General features: G+C 43.5%; 1 protein-coding gene across 2 annotated transcripts in view; it reads right to left on the bottom strand.

Annotated features, from left to right (window-relative positions):
• Positions 1 to 22,273, bottom strand: part of FNDC3B (fibronectin type III domain containing 3B) — a 385,564-nt gene that overhangs the window by 278,978 nt on the left and 84,313 nt on the right. For both annotated transcript variants that reach the window (XM_084847494.1, XM_084847495.1), the window contains exon 2: positions 14,904 to 15,042. In XM_084847494.1, coding sequence (XP_084703620.1) covers positions 14,904 to 15,014 — 111 coding nt within the window. In that variant the 5' untranslated portion in view covers positions 15,015 to 15,042. The remainder of the gene's footprint in view (positions 1 to 14,903; positions 15,043 to 22,273) is intronic.

The following is a 22,273-nucleotide window of genomic DNA, read 5'->3' as shown; positions in this document are numbered from 1 at the left end:
GGGTCTATGCCACCCTTCCCCAACGTGGTGTCCTCCAGATGTGTTGGCCCACAACTCCCATAAACCCCAGGCAGTGCTGGCTGGGGGATTGTGGGAGTTGTCGCCCAAGACATCTGTAGGGCACCAAGTTGGGGAAGCCTGATCTATGTCCTTCCTCATTTACTGCTCCAAAACTGCATCTAAACATGTCACGACAAAAGCTGTTCTATTCCAGCTCCTATTTACTATAGGATTAACTGCTCCTGTATGTTTTTGAGATACAGAAGCCTTCCAAGAATCCAAGAGCACATCTGTTGCCATGTTCCTTTTTTGCACAGAGCTCTATCAATGGATACCGATAATCAGCGGAACTGTTCCACTGCCAGATATGGCAAACTTGCAGAATCCTGAATCAGCATGTCTGGTGCTCAAAGAGCATGTTCTTAAGCTTATTTTCAACTGGATCACCTTTTGCCTAATGGGCAGAATGAATTACTTTCCCTCTGTTTGGCCTGCCACTGTTGGAAGCAGGATGCTCAGATAAATAGGCCTTTAAATATGACCCAGCAGTGCAATTATGTCTTTAAGACAAGCTAGCATAGAATCATAGAATCATAGAATAGTAGGATTGGAAGGGGCCTACAAGGCCATCAAGTCCTACCCCCTGCTCAATGCAGGAATCCAAGTCAGAGCATCCCTGGCAGAAGGCTGTCCAGCCTTGTCTTGAACGCCTCCAGTGTGGGAGAGCCCAATACCTCCCTAGGGAATTGGTTCCATTGTCATATTGCTCTAACAGTCAGGAAGTTTTTCCTGATGTTCAGCCGGAATCTGGCTTCCTGTAACTTGAGCCCATTATTCCGTGTCCTGCACTCTGAGATGATCGAGAAGAGATGCTGGCCTTCCCCTCTGTGACAACCTTTCAAATACTTGAAGAGCGCTATCCTATCTCCCCTCAGTCTTCTCTTCTCAAGGCTAAACATGCCCAGTTCTTTCAGTCTCTCTTCATAGGGCTTTGTTTCCAGTACCTTGATCATCTTTGTTGCCCTCCTCTGAACCCTCTCCAGTTTGTCTGCATCCTTCTTAAAGTGTGGTGTCCAGAACTGGACACAGCACTCAGGTGAAGCCTAACCAGTGCTGAGTAGAGGGGAACCAGTACTTCCCGGGATATGGAAGCTTGTTGTTGTTTATTCGTTCAGTTGCTTCTGACTCTTTGTGACTTCATGGACCAGTCCACGCCAGAGCTTCCTGTCGGCCGGCGCCACCCCCAGCTCCCCCAAGGTCAAGTCTGTCACCTCCAGAATATCATCCATCCATCTTGTCCTTGGTCGGCCCCTCTTCCTTTTGCCTTCCACTTTCCCTAGCAGCAGCATCTTCTCCAGGGTATCCTGTCTCCTCATTATGTGGCCAAAGTACTTCAGTTTTGCCTTTAATATCATTCCCTCAAGTGAGCAATCTGGCTTTATTTCCTGGAGGATGGACTGGTTTGATCTTCTTGCAGTCCAAGGCACTCTCAGAATTTTCCTCCAGCACCACAGTTCAAAAGCATCTATCTTCCTTCGCTCAGCCTTCCTTATGGTCCAGCTCTCGGAGCCATAGGTCACTAAGGGGAATACCATTGCTTTCACTATGCGGACCTTTGTTGTCAGTGTGATGTCTCTGCTCTTCACTGTTTTATCAAGATTTGTCATCACTCTCCTCCCAAGAAGTAAACATCTTCTGATTTCCTGGCTAAAATCAGCGTCTGCAGTAATCTTTGCGCCTAGAAAGACAAAGTCTGTCACCGCCTCCACGTTTTCTCCCTTTATTTGCCAGTTATCAATCAAGCTGGTTGCCATAATCTTGGTTTTTTTGAGGTTTAACTGCAACCAAGCTTTTGCACTTTCTTCTTTCACCTTCGTCATGAGGTTCCTCAGCTCCTCCTCGCTTTCAGCTATCAAAGTGGTATCATCTGCATATTGGAGATTGTTAATGTTTCTTCCAGCGATTTTAACTCCAGCCTTGACTTCATCAAGCCCAGCACGTCGCATGATGTGTTCTGCGTACAGGTTGAATAGGTAGGGTGAGAGTATACAGCCCTGCCGTACTCCTTTCCCAATCTTAAACCAGTCCGTTGTTCCGTGGTCTGTTCTTACCATTGCTACTTGGTTGTTATACAGATCCCGCAGGAGGCAGACGAGATGACTTGGTATCCCCATACCACTAAGAACTTGCCACAATTTGTTATGATCCACACAGTCAAAGGCTTTAGAATAGTCAATAAAACAGAAATAGATGTTTTTCTGAAACTCCCTGGCTTTCTCCATTATCCAGCGGATATTGGCAATTTGGTCTCTAGTTCCTCTGCCTTTTCTAAACCCAGCTTGTACAATCTGGCAATTCTCGTTCCATGAACTGCTGGAGTCTACCTTGCAAGATCTTGAGCATTACCTTACTGGCATGTGAAATAAGTGCCACTGTTCGATAGTTTGAACATTCTTTGGTGCTTCCCTTTTTTGGTATGGGGATATAAATGGATTTTTTCCAATCTGTTGGCCATTCTTGTGTTTTCCAAATTTGCTGGCATATGGCATGCATCACCTATTAATGCAGCCCAAAATAGCATTTGCCTTTTTTGCAGCCACATCACATTATTGGCTCATATTCAGCTTGTGATCGACAACAATTCCAAGATCCTTCCCGCTTGTGGTGTTGTTGAGCCACGTATCCCCCATCTTGTAACTGTGCATTTGGTTTCTTTTTCCTAGGTGCAGAACGTGGCATTGATCCCTATTAAATGTCATTCAGTTGTTTTTTGCCCAGCGCTCCAGTCTATCAAGATCACTTTGAATTTTGTTTCTGTCTTCCAAAGTATTAGCTATCCTGCCCAATTTTGTGTCATCTGCAAATGTGATCAGCATTCCCTGCACCTCCTCCTCCAAGTCATTAATAAAAATGTTGAAGAGCACTGGGCCCAGGACTGAGCCCTGCAGTACCCCACTCATTACCTCTCCCCAGTTTGAGAAGGTCCCATTGATAAGCACTCTTTTGAGTCCGATTCTATAGCCAACTGTGGATCCACCGGATCGTTGTTTCATCTAGCCCACTTTGAGCTAGTTTGCTCATCAGGATATCATGGGGCACTTTGTCAAAAGCTTTGCTGAAGTCGAGGTATGTTATGTCTACAGCATTCCCACGATCTACAAGGGAGGTTACTTGATCAAAACATGAGATGAGATTCATCTGGCAGGATTTGTTCTTGACAAATCCATGTTGGCTTTGAGTAATCACTGCATTGTTTTCAAGGTGCTTACAGATGGATTGCTTTATGATCTGCTCCAGAATTTTCCCAGGGATTGATGTCAGACTGACTGGTCTGTAGTTCCCAGGCTCCTCCTTTTTGCCCTTTTTGAACAACATTAGGGACAACATTAGCCCTCCTCCAGTCATCTGGCATGTCACCCGTCCTCCATGATTGCTCAAAGAGAATAGACAGCAGTTCTGAGAGTTCTTCTGCCAGTTCCTTTATTACTCTAGGATACATTTCATCTGGCCCTGGAGATTTGAACTCATTCAAACTCATTAGGTGTTCCTTGACCATATGCCTATCGATCTCAAGCTGCAATCCTGCCCCTTCAGCCTGTACTTCGCCTTTGCCAGGGGGGTCATAGACCCTCTTTTGGGAGAAGACTGAGCCAAAGTAGGAATTGAGCACCTCTCCCTTTTCTTTGTCATCTGTTATCATTTTGCCATCTTTATTTAATAGCTGAACCACCATTTCTTTCCTCTGCATTTTACTATGCACATAGCTGAAGAAAGCCTTTTTGTTGTTTTTAGCATCCCTCGCTAACCTCAGCTCATTCTCAGCTTTAGCCTTCCTGATGCCATCCCTGCAATTCTGTGCTACTTGCCTGTACTCTTCCTTTGTTCCTGCCTTCTTTCCACTTCCTATATGTGTCCTTTTTTGTTTTCAGGTCATCCCTAAGCTTTTTGTGAAGCCACATTGGCTTCTTCTGTTGTCTTCCACCTTTTCTTCTTGTTGGAAGTGTTTGTAATTGTGCCTTGAGAATTTCCTTTTTTAAAAGCTCCCACCCATCTTGGACTCCTTTTCTCGTTAGCGTCGCTTGCCATGGGACCTTACTGATCATTGTTCTGAGTTTATTAAAATCAGCTTTCCTAAAATCCAGGGTACACGTTTGACTACACTCGGCTTTTGCTTCCCTTAGAACCAAGAACTCAAGTACAACATGGTCGCTTTCCCCCAGAGTTCCTGTAACTGCTACTTTATCCACTAAGTCATCTCTGTTGGTTAGGATCAAGTCAAGGATAGTCGATCCTCTAGTTCCTTCCTCTACTTTCTGTAGGAGGAAGTTATCTACCACACAAGTCAGGAAGTTCCTGGAGGGGCCATGTTTTGCAGAATTTGTCTCCTAACAAATATCGGGGAAATTGAAGTCCCCCATTACTACTACATCATGCTTCCTTAAAACATTGGCTATTTGCTTTTCAAAAGTTTCATCCTCATCTTCTCCTTGATTGGGTGGCCGGTAGCAGACTCTGACCACCAGGTTCCTTTTATTCTTTGCTCCATTTATTTTGATCCAGATGCTCTCGATGGGGCTACCAAGCTCATCCTCCTGTATTTCTGTGCAGAGATATGTATTTTTCACATACAGTGCAACCCCACCTCCCTTTCTGTTCCTCCAGTTCTTTTTGAACAAGTTATATCCTTCAATTGCTGTATTCCAGTCATGAGAGTCATCCCACCAAGTCTCAGGTATACCTATCAAGTCATATTTTCCCTCTTGTATTAAGAGTACAAGTTCGTTCTGTTTGTTTCCCATACTCTGGGCATTAGTATATAGACATCAAAGACCATGTGCTTCATAGTCTGGCTTTCTTCCTACATGTGTCTGAAGACTATTATTGGGCACTATCAGAGCTGTTCTCTCTGTTGCAGTGATGCGCCTATGTTCATTGTTACCCCCAACATTACATCTCCCTTCCCCGTAGGATTCAGTTTAAAGCCCTCCTGATGAAGTTCTTCATGCTGTAGCCAAACACATTCTTCCCAGCCTTTGTGAGGTGCAACCTGTCCCTTGCCAACAGCCCATCTTCCAGGAAGTATAGCCCGTGGTCCCAGAATCCAAATCTCTCTCGTCGGCACCATCTTCGTAGCCAGTCATTCACCTGGAGTATTTTTCGTTCCCTTTCTATCCCCCTTCTAACTACTGGAAGTATAGATGAGAAAACTATCTGAGCTCCAAAGTTCTTGAGTTTCCTCCCAAAAGCTTCAAAGTCTGATATGATTTCTTCGTAGCTCCGCTTGGCGGTATCATTTTTGATGAGATGTATAGTTTGATGAGATGTATAGTTTGCATGGGCACTAAGAAGATCTGAAGTGGGAAAAATGGCACCATGAACATTTGTCTCTTTTGGGGAAGACACAAGGGAACATTCTGGAAATGTTTTCCCTCAAAACTCACAATTTTACAGAAAAATTGAAAAATGGGTGATCGTTTGCAGATGCTTTTAATGGGCAGTTGGTGCCTATTGCTTCCATTGATCTCCTTTCAGTGCTTTAATATGAGTTTTAGATTGCTGTTTACTTTGTTTTATTGTGTATGTTTTAATGTATTTTGATTAATTTTTACTATAAAGCACTTCAGATAGTTTAACAGAAAAACAGCACATACATATTTTAAGTATCAAAATTTTTAAAATGCATCCCTTGTGTCTGTTGCCTTTTCTCCAGTCTGATGGGCAATTTAGTTGGAATTCCAATTTCCTGTCCATGTATAGAATCCCATGCCACTATGTATGTCATACTCACTTTCTGTAGCACATGGCTGGCCACCAAGAAGTAAACAGCACAGAGTGCAACAATTTCAGCAATTGCTTCAGTACGGGAAAGCTGGAGAACACGCATCTTTCACAACAGCAAGATCAACCAATATCAGTGGCAGTGGCACCTTTCCTGGAACTGGTTTGGGGCTGGACACACAACACACACAGCAGCTCTTTGATGCATACGAAAGAAGCATAATGCCCAATGGTCTCATGAGAGTAGTTTCTTTGACCAATTCCATTTTTGCAGTGTTGCCTCTGAGACGGCCACTGTAATGCCTCTCACTTTAGGACTGCAACACCTATTAAACAAATAAAGGGGTTTAAAAGCAAAAGGCAAGGATTTATGCCTTTAGATTTCCTTCACGGGCTTCTTTTCTTTTCCGATTGCTTGCAAATACCGTTGTTCTACAATGAAGCTGCAGTATTCCTAAAAGCTAAAGCAGCCATTTCTGAACAGAACAACGGAGCTGCTGGAAGGAGCTACTAACAATATAATTTTGCTCTAATGCTATAATCAGCCAACCACAATCCCAACTGTGGAATTTTTCTGCTGCTTCCTGCAAAGAGAAGGCTAGAGCACAAATCCAACAATGAGGACGCTTCACTTACCCTCCCACCATATATTGCTGACTAAATTAACCAGTGTTTTATGCTCCTGCTATGTTGTCAATCCAAACTAAAGCTTTTCAGTGCTCACCAAAATGGAGTCATGGCTATTGAGCACATTGTTCAAAGTCCTGGATTCAGTGTGTAGACTCTGTATACTGTTGTTCTGTTTATTCTGGCTTAAATTTGCCATTCCTAGCAAAACCTAACTGCATGGGAATTTATAGTTCTGCCTACCAAGCCAGTCTCTCCAATACCCTCCTTCCTCCATCACCTTACATAGTCACAACTTGCAACAGCAACTGGGAGATACAAGCTGCAACATGGAGCTGACACAGTCGACAGAAGGCCCTGTGTCACTTGCTCTTCAGCCAGCTGGACCTAGAAGCACTAGGCAGGCATACAGCTCCTTCAGCTGGAAAAAGGAAATTGCATGTGGGAGACTGCTAGACAATGTCTGACACTTTTCTTTTGTTTCCAGGACATGCTTTCTAAATGGAGAAGGAAGGTGGTGATAGCTTGGAATGTGATGAATGGAGGAACTCCGGTGTACAACTTTCTTGTGATGAATGGAGGAACTTTGGATGACTTGGTCACCATGTGCAGAGTTAAAGCCCGGAAACTGGTAAGTCCAAAATCTCAAAGTAACTTGGTATCAGGTTTGAATGCCGTAGCCAAGAGCTTGATAGCTTTCAGTTACGTGCAACAGCATTAGGTCAAGGTGCTACTACAAAAAGTTTGCAAAATGCCTGTTATTATGACCAGGGCAGGGGGAGCCAGAGAGTAAGGCTATATATTGGAGGGGCCCATGGCGACCTATTGCATTTGTGTGCTCTATACACAAAGAGACATTGAGCCCACCACCACCACACACACACACGCGTGCACGCGCACAGAGGGTCTCTCTCAGTGAAGACTAGGTCATAGGCAGGCTTGCTCTGCTACAACTGTGTTCCCATATGAGTAACTGGAAGCCACTTACACAGGGCATGGGTGACAGCCTTTAGCAAACCCACTGGCCAACAGACCAGGGTGAGAAAGTCTTTATTCTTGGTAAGCAAGAATGCTCAAGAAGGGCGGTTGCATCACAGCTGCTAAATTTGACTGCCATACAAACCTGGAGCAGATTTTTGGGAGTGTCTGTTCTCTAGTTCTGAACAGTGTCGGCAAGAGTTTCTTCCCTTTCCCCATCTGGGAAAAGTGAAGATCTGATTGGTGGGCTGAAAGGGGAGGGGCTGGCTGCGCCATTTTCAGTCTCTCTCTAGTGCTGCTCAATATTGTGTCTGTTTCTCTCCATCTCCATGTGCAAAGCTGCTTTCTCCACACAATCGTCTTTGCTTTTTCCAGCAGATTTGACTAATTACCATCCAGTGTTGAATTTGCCATTCCTAGATAAGGTGCAGGAGCAGGTGGTGTCTTCTCAAGTCCAGGCAGCTTTGGATACCACTGATTATTTCAATCCAGTCCAGTACAACTTCTGGTCTGGCTATGAGAGCAAAACTGTCTTGTTTGCCCTGGTGGCTGCCTCCTTCTCTGGGAGATGGACAAGGGGAGTGAAACTCTTTTAATTCTGCTTGACCTCACAGTGGCTTTCAATACCATCTACATAGCAGGGATGGGGAATCTTGGGCCCAAGGGGGAAATTCAATTTCAGAGAAGTTCTCAGGGGATGCATTCCAGTGAGGCTAAAGGCAAAATGGGTGGAACCAAACTACTAAAAATACCAGCACGTTTTAGCTTAAAGCTCATCTTGCCAGTAACTAAGCCTTAGGCAAGAAATTTCTACCTTTCAGAATGGGGGGGGGGGCCCAGTGCAAAAGCTGGAAAACCACCAAATAATCAAGTAGTCAGGGGAAAGGGGGTGCCCAGGAAAAGGGGGTATGCACATCTGGGGAACCCCAGTTGGATGGATTGGAACCCCATGAAGGTTGGATTTGGCCCACAGACCTGAGGTTTCCCACCCCTATACCATGGCAACTTTCTGGACCACCTTGTCAGAATGGGGCTTGGAGACATGATTTTATGGTGGCTCCAGCCCTTCCTGGATGGGTGGGCCCAGAAGGTGGTGTTGGGGGACTTCTATTCCACCTCATAACTATTGGCTTCTGGGGTGCCTCAAAGCTCCCACATGCCTCCCATTCTTTTTAACATCTACATGGAAGTGTTGAGAGAAGTCATCTCAAAGTTTGAATGGAGGAGTCACCAGTATGGAGACAACACACAGCTCTACTTCTTATTTCCATCTACTAATCCCAGGGAGGCAATGGAACATCAGAACAGGTTGGAGACAGCTCTAGGATGATGAGGACAAATAAACTGAAACACAAGCCAAATAAGATAGAAGTATGGTTTGTTGAAAAGACAGTTGCAACTGGTTTTGAACAGGGGTCCATTCCAACTGAAGGAGCAGGAACGCGGTCTGGGAGTTGTCCTAGATCAAATGTTATTTATGGTGACGCAGGTGATGCTAGTGGTTAGGGGTGTCTTTTACCAGCTCAGACTGGTTCACCAACTGTGAACCTAGCTGGAGAAAGCAGACCTGTCCACATGCACTGGTTACACCCACACTAACTACTATAATGTTCTCTATATAGGACTGCCTTTGAAGACAGTCTGGAAACTTCAGCTTGTACAAAATTCAGCCACCACAATGCTTATGGGAGCTAGGTGGTTTGATCGTAGTACAGCAATTCAGCATTAGTTGCACTGGTTAGCTATTCATTTCCAGTCTCAAGTCAAAGGGCTTGTATTAACCATTAAAGCCCTGAATTGTTTGCAACAAAGTTATTTGAAGGACTGCCTCCACCCACATGGAGAGGGTTCAGAGGAGGGCAACAAAGATGATCAGGGGACTGGAAACAAAGCCCTATGAAGAGAGACTGAAAAAACTGGGCATGTTTAGCCTTGAGAAGAGAAGACTGAGGGGAGATAGGATAGCGCTCTTAAAGTACTTGAAAGGTTGTCACAGAGAGGAAGGCCAGGATATCTTCTTGATCATCCCAGAGTGCAGGACACGGAATAATGGGCTCAAGTTACAGGAAGCCAGGTTCCGGCTGAACATCAGGAAAAACTTCCTGACTGTTAGAGCAATACGACAATGGAACCAATTCCCTAGGGAGGTAGTGGGCTCTCCCACACTGGAGGCATTCAAGATGAGGCTGGACAGCCATCTGTCAGGGATGCTCTGACTTGGATTCCTGCACTGAGCAGGGGGTTCAACTCGATGGTCTTGTAGGCCCCTTCCAACCCTACTATTCTATGATCCTATGATTCTAAACAACCCAGGCCCTAATATCAGCCCCAAAGAATCAGCTCTGGCAGCTGCCACTAAGTTAATCAGGTTGGCAGGTACCAGAGACAAGGCCTTTTCAGCAGTAGCCCCACACCTATGGAATTCCCTCCTCCAAGAACTCTGCTTGGTCCCCCTCCTTAGAACCTTTAAGTGGACCATAAACACTTTCTTATTCCACCAAAATTGTAATTGATTTTTGTAGGGGTTCCCTGTGTATGATCTTATCCATCACGGTTTTTAATATTTTTACTGTAAGCCGTCTAGTAAGAGCTTACCTTAAAAAGGTGGGGTAAAAATATATTAAATAAATAACCCCCGAACTGGAATTCAAAGAGCAGTTTGAAGGCTCTGAGCAGAAAATTTCAATAATAAATATCAGGTACACTTGCTGAATGTGCATGCACACACAGACACACACACATGCGCACACACGTTTTCAGCTATAAAGTCAATGAGGAAAGAGGTGTTCAAGGAAAGGGGGGGCTGGAAACAGACCACATTCCTGTCATGTTTCTGTAAACTAGCCTTCCCCAACCTGGTACCCTCTAGATGCTCTGGACTACCAATCCCAACATCCGTTAACATTGGCCATGCTGCCTGGGCTGATGGAAGTTGTAGTCCAAAACATCTGGTAGGCACCAGGTTGGAGAAGGCTGATCTAGAGGGTTTTTCTCTCTCTCCCGTCTGAGTTTCTGCACCGGTATCATCTCTCCTTTTCTCTCCCACCCACAGGCCTGGATCTGACACAAGAGTTCTCACATACAACATACCTACATTTTCCATGGAATTGTGGTTTGCTGCACTAAACTGAATAGCAGAAGAAGTCCCCACAAAGAGTCACTCTGAATGAGAGATTATGAGAAAGCAGGCATATTTGTCTCTTGCCTTAAGGAAGTTCTCTACAACAGGATTGACAACCTGCTCCTCCCCCAACTATTCATACAGTTAGCTACCCAGACGCCCTTCTGCCAACTCTTACTAGACTATGCAGGTACACAGAGACAAACAAAAAACCAAGAACACCCCATTATTCAGTGTTGTTTCTTCCTTGCCATCAGCCCACATTCTTTATCACCAGTCTGCACAAGAACAGCAAAGGGAGGGAAAAAACCATGAAACACATTTTCCAGCCTAACACCCCCTCACTCTTCCCCTCCCACACCAGTCACACAGGAATAAAATGGATGCTATGCATGCCTCTCCTCTGGAGCTTTGCTGGTGCACAATGACATCACCACTGGAGAAGGAGCCAAGTTTAGAACTCCATCTGGGACAAATAACGTCGGGGCGCACTGTGTTCTCTTTTGTTTATACACAGTGACTGAGAACGTCTTGGTGGTAAGCAAACTTGCTCAAAAGATTTGTTTCTCAAGTCTTCCAAAACAATTTTTTGCATCCTGGGACTACTTTGGGACTTGCATTAACTCTTCAGATTAGGGAGTTAAGAGTGGAGGTTTCCCCCTTCTCTCCTCCCCCCGCCCAAAGAGAATTCATTGTTTCTGAAAGTTATAATTAGCTTAAACATTGAAGCATTCTCTTAAAAATTAAGAGAAGGGCATTGTAGCAGAAGTAGGAAATTAAAAGCTATTGTGTTACCATGATCATCAAAATAAAAATAAAAATTATCAGTCAACAGACCACAGTATCGTGTTCCCAGGCTTATCTTACTTCCAAATAGACCTTAACTGATGAGGTTCTAGAGCCCCCTTTAGATTTTCAATATGGATACGATGAAAACACACACGTGGGGGGGGGGGGAGGCAGGGGGAGGGGGAGGGGAACATGGCAGCAGGCTTGACCCCCCAGCCTACACTTTCATTTCAAGGTCTGAAAAGAGCATACAGGTGTGCATGTATGTGGCACCTGCTGTCACAACCCCCCCTCCCCACCAAAATTTTCTCATATGTTGGCCTGTGTGTGTGCAAAAGCTCCTTTGAGCTGTCTCTGTTCCTCCCCCAAACTCTGTTGGTTATTGCATTCCCAAAGGCTACCACTACCAAGGCATATCCAGGTCTTTTGTTAAGCACCTGATCTACCATCAAGTTTATGGGTAATCAGGACAACCAATCTCAAAACACCAGCTACACCTGATACACCACTGGGTGTTTTGCGAGAAGTCTCATCTGAAAGCACCTTCAAGCTTGAAAGAGATAATGCAGGGCCAAGAAAAAAAAAAGGGGGGGGTTGGTTGTAAAAAAAAGGAGAATTAAAAAAAACACTATCTCTCTCCAGAGCCTGCATTTTAAAGTTCAAAAATTAGCCCTATTTCTCACAAAGAGCAGATAAGTGGGTAAAACTGTTTCTGGGATATACAAACTCCAGGAGATGTTTATTGTAACTGAATGTTCTTCCAGAAAATGTTTAGCTGCAAAAGAAAGCTGGCATGCATGGAGAAAACCTTTCCTGCTATGCTAGTTTTCTATTTGGAGAAAACAGTTTTGGTATGGAAGAGGCACAAGCAGTGCAGCCCCCAAATACGATTTACTATTTCACCTACTGTTTGCAAGAAATTAGGCCTAAAAATGTGGCTACCAGGGGAGCAGGACTGGGGGGGGGGGGGAATGGAATATCCCAGCATTCCCCAACCAGGTGCTCTCCAGAGGGTTTGGACGTCAGCTCCGCCCATCAGCTCCAGCCAGCTGGGCCAACAATCAGGAATGCTGGGAGTTGTAGTCCAAAACATCTGGCGGGCACCTGGTTGGGGAAGGGTGGAATATCCAGTTGGAGTATCTCACAACAAAAAACCCTAAGCAGTATACCTAGCCGTAACATTTCAAGGGTCATGAAATCTGAATGGAGCTTTCATGACAGTGATGCTGAAAATTTAAACTCAAAAAAGGAACTATTGCCCTACTCAGGTGTTATCCCTCATGTAATTATGATTAAAAATTGCCTCCAAGAGCATTTGCCAGTTGGGCAGTATACAAATCTAATAAATATACAAACAAATAACAATCATGTGAGGGCAAGGGCATGGCCGTGCCTGCCAGCCCTGTCTTCCATGTGTGCATGTGTAGGTAGAAAGAAGCCTGCTCTACACCTTCCCAGTTATTTTGGACTCTGATCATGTCGGGTTCTAAATCAGAGGAGGAGGGGCTATGGGCATAGGACACCCCCCCACACACGCATACACACATGCTCCTCCCCAAACATGTAGACAGCAAGGGACCCAGTGGGGCTGCAACAGCAGACCCTGCTCTCCCCCATCATGAACCTGTTAATTGATTGAATAACAACGCCCAAATAGGGCCTATGTGAAAAAGGAAACTTACACAACCCAGTAACCTTGGCTTTGAATCAGACTGAGCTTGAAATCTTTCTAAACAGGTATGTTTCAAGCACACCGGTTTTTGAGACAACAGACCCCACTCTAGGACATCTTCCCAGAACGTTGTGGTATAATGGAACTGTAATGAATGTCTGTGTTCAGGCACACTGGTTTTAAACCCAGTCTTAGATTACGAGTATCTTCTCTAGATTGATTCAGTTCTGAAGAGCTCTCAAGCACAGCGCTGAAGTTTATTTGAATTATACTTCTTTGTTGTTTTCTTCTCAAGAAGCATTCAGTTTGTTCTTTTACAATAGATGAGAGATTGCAACCTAGTACCATTACCCAACAAATAATATCACACTATTATATATTTCTCTGCTCTTGCTTAGATTTTGGCTATTTCCCCCTCTGGTGGGCACATCTTTGTCACTTTCATTGACTAACCTCTAGATTATGTTTTGACAACATCCAGCTCAGTAGACATCCGGAAACTGCTCTGTTTTAAAAAAGCCAACTGATGGTAGAAAGAGAAGGAAAAAAGGCTCTGGATCATACGCAATATGAGCAGCTACAAAAGGTCAGGAGATGAGCAAGATGACCAAAATCAGAATGATGGGCCATGACTCAGTGGTACTGTATGTGTTTTGCATGCAGAAAGTCCCAGGTTCTGACCCTGGTCTCCCTACTTACAAACAAATCTCAAGTAGTAGAGTTGTGGGAAAGACTCCTGCCTGAGCCTTGGAGCTGCTGCTGCCAGTCAGAAGAAACAACACTGGGCTACCTGGACCAGTGGTCTCTCATTTGGTATGAGGCAGGTGTTCAACAGATGTTCAACAAAGGTAGCACTATATAATGCGCTATATAATGCACTCTTCACAGTCCACTGCAAGAATTTAAAACATCCGAACCAATGTTGATCCTTTTAGCATCTTTTTCCATGAGTTTTTTTAAAATATTAAAAATCCCGAAGACAGATCATACAGGTTTTCTTTACACACCTATTCCAATTTGACAACAAAAAGTGTTGTTGCTTTGAAAAACAAGTTGCCAGCCAACTCGACTTCTGTTTGACATTTCCAGGAAGACAGACTTCTTGGTTAATTGTCCCCACCCATCCCCCAAACACACACACAACTACCCACTGTCAAGGAGCTGGTCCTGGGATTGCAAAGGCTGGAAACTACCATACTGAAGAACACATTGGATTGTATACAATGTTAGTCCTATTTAAAGTAGACCCACTGAAATGAATGGGACCTGTTACACTAACACTGGATAGTTATCGCTAGATAGCAGCTTTAGCTATTATGGAGTATAGCTAATATTCTGGTCAGGCACTGTGAAGCAAAGTTTGATGTCAGACTGAATAGGTTCTGTTTGATCTTCTCTGTATAATGAGGAATGACCATCTGCCATTGTCTGACTGCTTGTGCAAAGAGAAACATGCAATGCAGATGTTCCAAAATGAGAATCATGCTTCTTCCCCCACCCCACATCCGTTTTTTATTATTTTTGCCCTGCTGTGTTTATACCTCTCTTCACAAATTGACCACTTAAACTTCAAGTGAGGAGAAAGAAAAAGGTGTGCTCTCCTGAAGTACAACACTAATGTGCAAGTGTTGTTCAAGGCTATGGTCCAAAGGCAAATCATTTGGCAACATTGCTCAAGCTAAACAGGTCTGAGCCTGGGCAGTGCATACACTGCCTTGAGTTGCGCCACAGAAGAAAGGCAGCATAAGTGAAATACGTGCATACTAAGGTTCCAGTCATATCTACTCTCCCCTGAGAATTTAGTACCATTTTACCCAGTGGGACATACTTCTAAGTAAAGTGGGTTGTAAGTCATGCTGCCAAGAAGTATTGCACCTTATGCACTCCATAATATTTTAAGAAAAGCAAGAGACAGCTCATTGTTCAGAATTTACTCACTTGCTGTGTTCCATCCCCGTTGACTAAGTGAGGCATCATGGGTACCTCCGCATTCAGCAATGATGGCAACTCCAGTGGGATTTGGTCGGTCATCATCATTGTGACGTACATTCATGGAGAAATTTCCTCGGCAGACCTCCTAAAAGAAATGAAAGTTGGGAGGAATCTTTTATTTGAAGTGTAACATTTGGAAACTTCATTCTTGCTTCAGTACCAGTAAGGCTTGGGGTAATTCCAGATGGACAGCTCCTTGTGCTAATAAAGTATTGCTCTTCTGCAGAAAGTTACAAGCAGAATTGCACTCGACTTCCCAAACTATCATCAGACCTTGTGCTTTTTATGTATGTACATCCCACAATCTCAGCCAAGCAAGGTCCCTCCCATCATTCTGGGCCACAGAAAAAGACTAACTACTCTGCCAAGGAAATTTAAGAAACTTACAGCACAATCATATGCATGCCTACTCAGAAGTTCAACCCATTGAGTTGAATGGGCCTTACTCCCAGGTAAATGTGCATAGGATTGCAGCCTGAAGAAATGTTATTCATATAAGCATATTCTCTTGATTTTTCAAGGTTTTATATTTTTTGTACTTTATATTCAGACCTGGTAAACTGCCCTTAACACCATTTAGAAAAGGGGATATAAGGATTTTCATCCCTACTTTTATCCTAAGATTCGGGTTGGGTTACAACACTTTAAACACACACAATGAAGCATGGACATGATTTTACAAATAAATCAGACAAAGAACAATACTAAATTAATTAAAATCCCAGTTAACCTCTCCCAAAGCACAAACTTACTGCTGATGATCACCAACTGCCAGTTCAAGCAAAAAGGAGTTAGAAGACACCAGGATAAATGCTCAGGGTCAAACCTGTGCAAATGGCTAAGTGCTCTCCTTGTACAAACATGGCAGACTGACAGTATGTACAAAAGAGGGTATGCATTAGCCTTATTCAGGTGTTATACTTAGGAGTAAGTCCAACATGAGAACAGGGAGGCACCAGTAGCTTTGACCCTGAAATTGCAAGTGCTGAGTAGCCCCTTCCCCTGGCCTGACAAGGGCAAGGAGATGCCCTTCATATGTACAGCTGTATGCGCAAAGGTTTCCACATGATGCCACCAGCTCCATGCTTCCCCAGGTCAGGTGGAAATCTTTACACATACAGCTGTACATGCAAAGGCCTTCTCCCTGCCCTTCTCCCCACAAGGACTCTAGGGGGCAGGGCTACTCAAAACGCTCAACACCAGGGGTGGAGCTACTCAATGCGACCACGTTCCCTGTTTGCACATTGGACTTATCCCTAAGTATAATGCCTGAATCCCAGTATTTAGAAAAAACGAAGTTTATGAATGACACTATGCAACACATTATTTTTTTCAGGCTGTAAGCACTGTTCCTAACCAACCCTTCAAGAGCTTTCAGAGAAAGTTCTGGCAGCTTTGCAACAACGGGTCTTCTAATCCAATGTTAATTGTACCCTCATGCTGATTTGCAATGCAATAATCCTAGCTCTCAAAAAGAACACAAGTGGAAGTCCGTCCACAGGTTAAAGAAACAGATACTTCAAGACAAGAGTGAACAGGAAGATTGCTTTATATACTTCTAGTGCCTTGTATCTGCAGATAGTCCATAACCTTAATCCCAAGTCATTCCAAGTCTCTTTCCCTGCAGTGCATGTCCCACTGGCTGCTTCTGGAGATCTAAGATCACTTCCCTGGAAATACACACTCCCATTTCCCCCACAATAGCACGTCCATGGGTAAGTTGCTACATTACAGCATGGTGGGGCAGGCAGACCAGGGAAAATATTAGAACCAGGAAGCCAGTCTTAGGAACTGCAAGCCTGAGAAGGACATAAGAAGATGTTAGGACTTGGATATGGGTAACTGATTGCTATCGCTTAATTCAAGAATGAATCGTGCGCCTCAAAAAAAACAATCCAGAGACTATATTTTGGCCCCAAACAGCTAAACACAGAAACACGGACTGGGTTACAGAGTTAGGGGAAAGCAAAACTGGTATTCAAGGGCTACAGAATGGCCTTACAAAAGCGCGCCATATTTGCTACTAGCTCCTCTCTGTCCCCAAATATAAGCAAACATTTCCTTGTGGTAGTGTCAATCACCTTCACTCAACCTACCTATCAAATGCCTACACCAAGCCCACTCCAATCATTTCACACTCCCTATACTTCCCCCACCCACCCCCACACACAATATTCCACTTTTATGGGCACAAAGAACAAGGATTTATCCAAGACCCCTTGCTTTGCTTTAACAAGAAGCTCCTGTAAATCCACAGATTAATCATGTTGGGTTTTTGTTTTTATATTTAAGACTTATTTTACTTTTGACATGTTAAAAGATGTATTTCCAGGGATGGTGTGGAAACACACGAATCTATTATTGCCTAAGCTTTAGAAAAATAAAATAGGCACTGGCTCATGGCATCTTCACGAGTGTGTCAGCATGTTCATGATAGTCCATCAATCACGCAAGGAAGAGAACAAATGAAAAAAAAAAACCCAAAAGAAAAGGTCTCCCCCTTTTTCTCCTTTTAGTGGTCAGTCAATCAAAGCCACAGGCATTCCCACTTCACTCCTGGCTTGCCTATAAAAGTTCATTAAGGAGATTCTTATGAGATTGCAAGACTGACAAGAGACATTGTAAATGCATTAAAAACTTCTCCTGTGGGACACAAATCCAGCTATCCTTAATCAGTAAGTTTGACATTACAAAGCAGACATTTCTAACGTTCCAATACTGCCGTGACAATGTTTAAAACTAGGGAAACAGAAGTGGCTGAGGCAGCATTAATGTAAAAATATGTGCATACCTTCTCTAGGCAATACTGAGCAATCAGCGAACAGCGTTGTCAATTTGAGCACAAGTTTGTAAACAACAAAATTAAGAATGCAGGAAGGTAGCTGAGTCTCTAGCAGAGACGACATTTTCCACTGCACTTTGGGGCAGGAGCAAAACAAACTGTACCAAGTACCGATGAAACCACTTTGATTTTAGAAGAAGAAGCAGCAGCAGCAGCAGCAGCAGCAGGAGGAATGGCAAAATGCTTACTCAAACATCAATACAAATTAAAGCTTTGATTTCTCTTTCAGATCTTAAATGCATTCCCTCGGCTTGGCTGGAATAGTATATGGAAATACTAATTTTCAGTTAGCACTATTGTCTGTCTTAGCCCACTTAAATCCAGGAAATAGCAGAAATTTTCCCAGCTCAAGCTCTAGACCCAGGAAGTGAGGATATGCTTAAACCTTTTGAAACTTAGAACCATCTTAAGCCGATCATTTTGCCATTTGACCCTCACTGTAATCAACCTGCATGTCAAATTGATAATGCAATATCCTATGGCTCTGTAGTGAAATGATGTGCTTTTAAAAAATGGTCAAATTAACTCAAGATGTCAACAAGCAATACATAAATTAGTTCCATATGGCAAAAGCCAGCCATCCAACAGACCAAAGCAGCACTTATCTAAGAAATACACATCTATGGACAGTTAATCTGAATCCATGAGTTAAGTCACAGCTTATGATTGAGTTGGAAGAAGGTTTTGAGTATCACAATGCACCATAAGAAACTAACTTTCCTAGGAGGCTTTTAAAAACACGCACATTTTAGCTCTTAACACATGCCACGAAAATGTTCCTCCTCCTATTTTCTACTGACAATACAAAAACTTGCAACTCACACCAATTTCAAATTAAGGTTGCAATCCAATGCACCCCTACTTAGGAGCAATTGTTGCTGATCTGGATTGACTTTACTTCTAATACATATGCAGAATTGCGGCCCAGTTGCTTTTTGCCTATCACCCACACAAGCACATAGATTCACATATGCTACTACAATAATTATTAGTGCATACTTTCCCAATAATTGGTAGCCCACAAAGCACTAGGCAGGCTGCACTGTAGTAAATATGTCTGATGGGTAGTGTTTAACTTGATGGGTCACAAGTAGATTCCACACAGACTAAAGTACTGTTTCACATAAGCCATAATTAGCTTATGGGATTCACCAGCCTAACATGTGACAATGGTCACCACATCTTAGGGCCAAATTAGATGCGGCTGTGGATCTGCAATGGCTTCTCCCATGGGTGGTGGTGGTGGGTTTGTACCTGCATGCTTTGCCCTGTGTGGTGAATAGCAGCTCCAGAAGAGAGAAAGATTCAGATTGCAAAAATAGCACAAGGGAAAAAGCTCACTCCCGTCCCCCTGCAATCAGCGGTGCAGTCATACATTTTGAAGTGCAGAAGCTCATCATGATAGTCTCCATAGCCAGGCCCCCAAGGAGGGTCCAAAATTGCAGTCAGCTGTGCTGATCCATATTATCAGACCCGGTCTAGCAGTTTTATCTCCACCAGGAGCAGGTCTTTTTTTTTTAAGCTAATGGGTATTTATTTATTTACAATATTTATATATCACTCCACATCAAAGATTTCGCAGTAGTGAACAATGAGATAAAAGAATAAAACACCATATTAAAACAATTAAAGCATCTCGATAATTAAAAAACATTTTAATAATTTAAAAAAACATTTTAAAAGAAACAAATTCTGAACTTAATAAATGGTGGCTGGTGACTCAAGAAAGGCCTCTCAAAATAAGTGTCTTCAGGAGGCGCCGAAAGAAACACAACACTGATGCCTGTCTGACCTCCAGAGGCAGGGAGTTCCACAGGAGTTCCACAGGAATTGCCCATTCAAATTCATTTTCCCCCAGCTACTATGAGAATTGCAGCTAAGCTCAGCAGGAACAGGGAATTCTCAGGGGGGTTGCAGATGACGTCCGGGTCCCTGCTAATAAAGAAGTGCCAGCACTGCAAACCTAGGAGCCCTGGCCCCACTACACCACTGTCAGCAACACAACCTGAATCAAAATTAAATGCAGCTCCATAAAAAAAATGCAGGAGGTCAAATTATGGAACTCCCAGTATCTCATCTAAATGTGTGCCCTCAGAGGACCTTAAAGAAAAAAAAAAGCAGAAGACTGGGCAATTAATCATGGCCATGACCTCTACAGCAGTAACCTCTGAATATCAGGTATTTAAGACCTCTGAATATCAGGTATTGAAGACAAACGAGAAGGAAACTTCCCAGAGGTGTCTTATCTGGCTGGCTAGTGTTGAGAAACAGTGGACCCCAGAAGAGCTATTATGTTATTCAAATTGGATTAGGCCATCACTGACTAGTAAAATGCTATTGAATGAGAACTGTAATCAAACACTGAAATCAGACTCCACTTGGGACTACTGTTCACACTACTGTTCTGCACAGGGCAGAATGATTGACTACATTAATTCTTTTAAGTCAGCCCCCAAAAGGTCTGAATGCTAATATCCAATGCTCAATATACACAGGTCCACCATCAGCACTTAGTATGGCTGTTCAAGCACCGAGGCCAATGCTGGCAACACATTAGTGTTAAACATTTTTCAAAACAATTTTTAAGGGCCCAGCACTGAGTAGAGAAGCGTGAGGCAAAGTGGCCACTATCTTCTTTCCTCCCAGCCAGCTGGCCCAATGCTTCTCCTCACAGTGCCAGGCCCAGCTTTGCCTTGTGCCACCAACGGTCCTTCCACTCCCCCACCCCCGGAAGCTTGTCAGCCCCCACTTTGTTTTTCCTTTTCAAAGCTGGGCCTGGTGCTGAGAGAGGAAACATCAGGCCAGGCAGCTACAACAGCCACCATGTTCACTATGTCAAAGGCCTCTAGGCCCTTGATGTAGTGTTTTGGGGAATGGAGATGGCTACGTGGATCTTTTCCACAGCACCAACACATGCCATTCTTAGCAGGATGCCAATTTCATGGCTCCCACCCACATGGTCAGGTTGCATCAGTGGTCCTCAATCTTTGTGGGCCCCGTGGGCACATTTGGAATTATGAAAAAGTGCCCTGGGTGCCACCACAAATTGCTGGTAAGTGGCCATTATGACCAATCTGGAAAATGTTGGAAGCGCCTCCCTTCTGTGTGTGTGTGTGTGTGTACACGTACACGTACACGTATGCCCTGTGTGTGTGCTTTCTCTCTCTCTATCTCTCTCTCTCCCTCTCTTCATCCCCATGCAAATTGCTGTGTTTTTTGGCAAAGTGTTTTAAAAAAAAACAGCTGGAAGGAGGGAGGAGGCTACCTCCCTCCAACTGTATTTTGGCAGGGCACCTTTTCCCCCCTTATACAAGTGAATGAAGAAATCACTCCATTCATTGCACAGGAGGAAAATAGCTTGGTGAGCACCTCAGCCTGGCCACATGGGAGCAGTGGCACCCTCAGGCGCCATGTTAGGGACCCCGGAGTCACATAAACAGGGCTTTTTCTGCTGTAGCCCCCACCCCCCGGTTGTGGAATGCCCTCCCATTGGAGGCCCAATTGGTGCAGACATTGGTTTCATTTCAGCGCCAAGTAAAAACATGGCTTTTTCTCAAAGCCTTTGAGGGCTAAATGCATTCCCTAAAGTAGCACACTGTTTTAACTGTTGTATTATTTTAGATTTTAAATTGGTATTAGCTTGCATAATGGGTTAATATGTTTTTAGCTGTTTAAATTATTTATTATTTTATATTGTCTAAACTGATTTTATCTGTATGCCGCCCAGAGATCCTAATGATATAGGGTGGGATATAAATGTGGTTTTAATGTTTTATATATTTTATATTGTTTTATTGTGTGCTCTTTGGTTTTAATTTTTGTGAACTGCCCAGAGAGCTTTGGCTACTGGAATAGAAATGAAATGAAATGAATAAATAAATAAATACATAAATACAATGTAATAAATAAATAAATAAATGTTGCCCTAGCCGTACAAAAGCCATTCACATAGAAGAATCTCCATGGCTAGGATAACATTTAAAGTGCCCCCTCAGTCTAGAAAGCATTAGGAAAAAAGATTTTTCTGCCAACACTGTCTTGATTTAATGATTCTGCAAGTATACGGAGCTGAATTCCTGAAATGTTTCATATTATTTCAGGTTAAGTATAATTTTAAAAAACTCTCACATCTACACGGCCACTGCTGCCACCACTTCTTCCAATACTTTTTCTTTGCCAGAATCCTTCCAACTGCCATTTAACAATTTCTCTACAGGCTCATCCCCCCCGCCACACACACACACACACACACACACACACATGCATGCACATCCAGTATCAGTGACTATAAATAAACAGTTGAGTTGAGTTTTCTGTCTCAAGACAGCTATTGCCTTTAAATAGCAAACCTCCTGATTAACGTTTCAGTACCCAAACACACTTCAAATACATTTAAACTTCCTGACATACCTGGAGATGCTAGGAATAGACCTGATAAGGACAGACAGAGACAAGAAAGAGCACTGACCCAAGG

This window comes from Heloderma suspectum, chromosome 3 (genome assembly GCF_057233095.1).
Source record: "Heloderma suspectum isolate Gila_16-S chromosome 3, 16-S_ref, whole genome shotgun sequence".
Lineage (NCBI taxonomy): Eukaryota > Metazoa > Chordata > Lepidosauria > Squamata > Helodermatidae > Heloderma > Heloderma suspectum.
The sequence above is the reverse complement of the archived record's forward strand: the minus strand, read 5'-3'. Positions and strand labels throughout refer to the sequence as shown.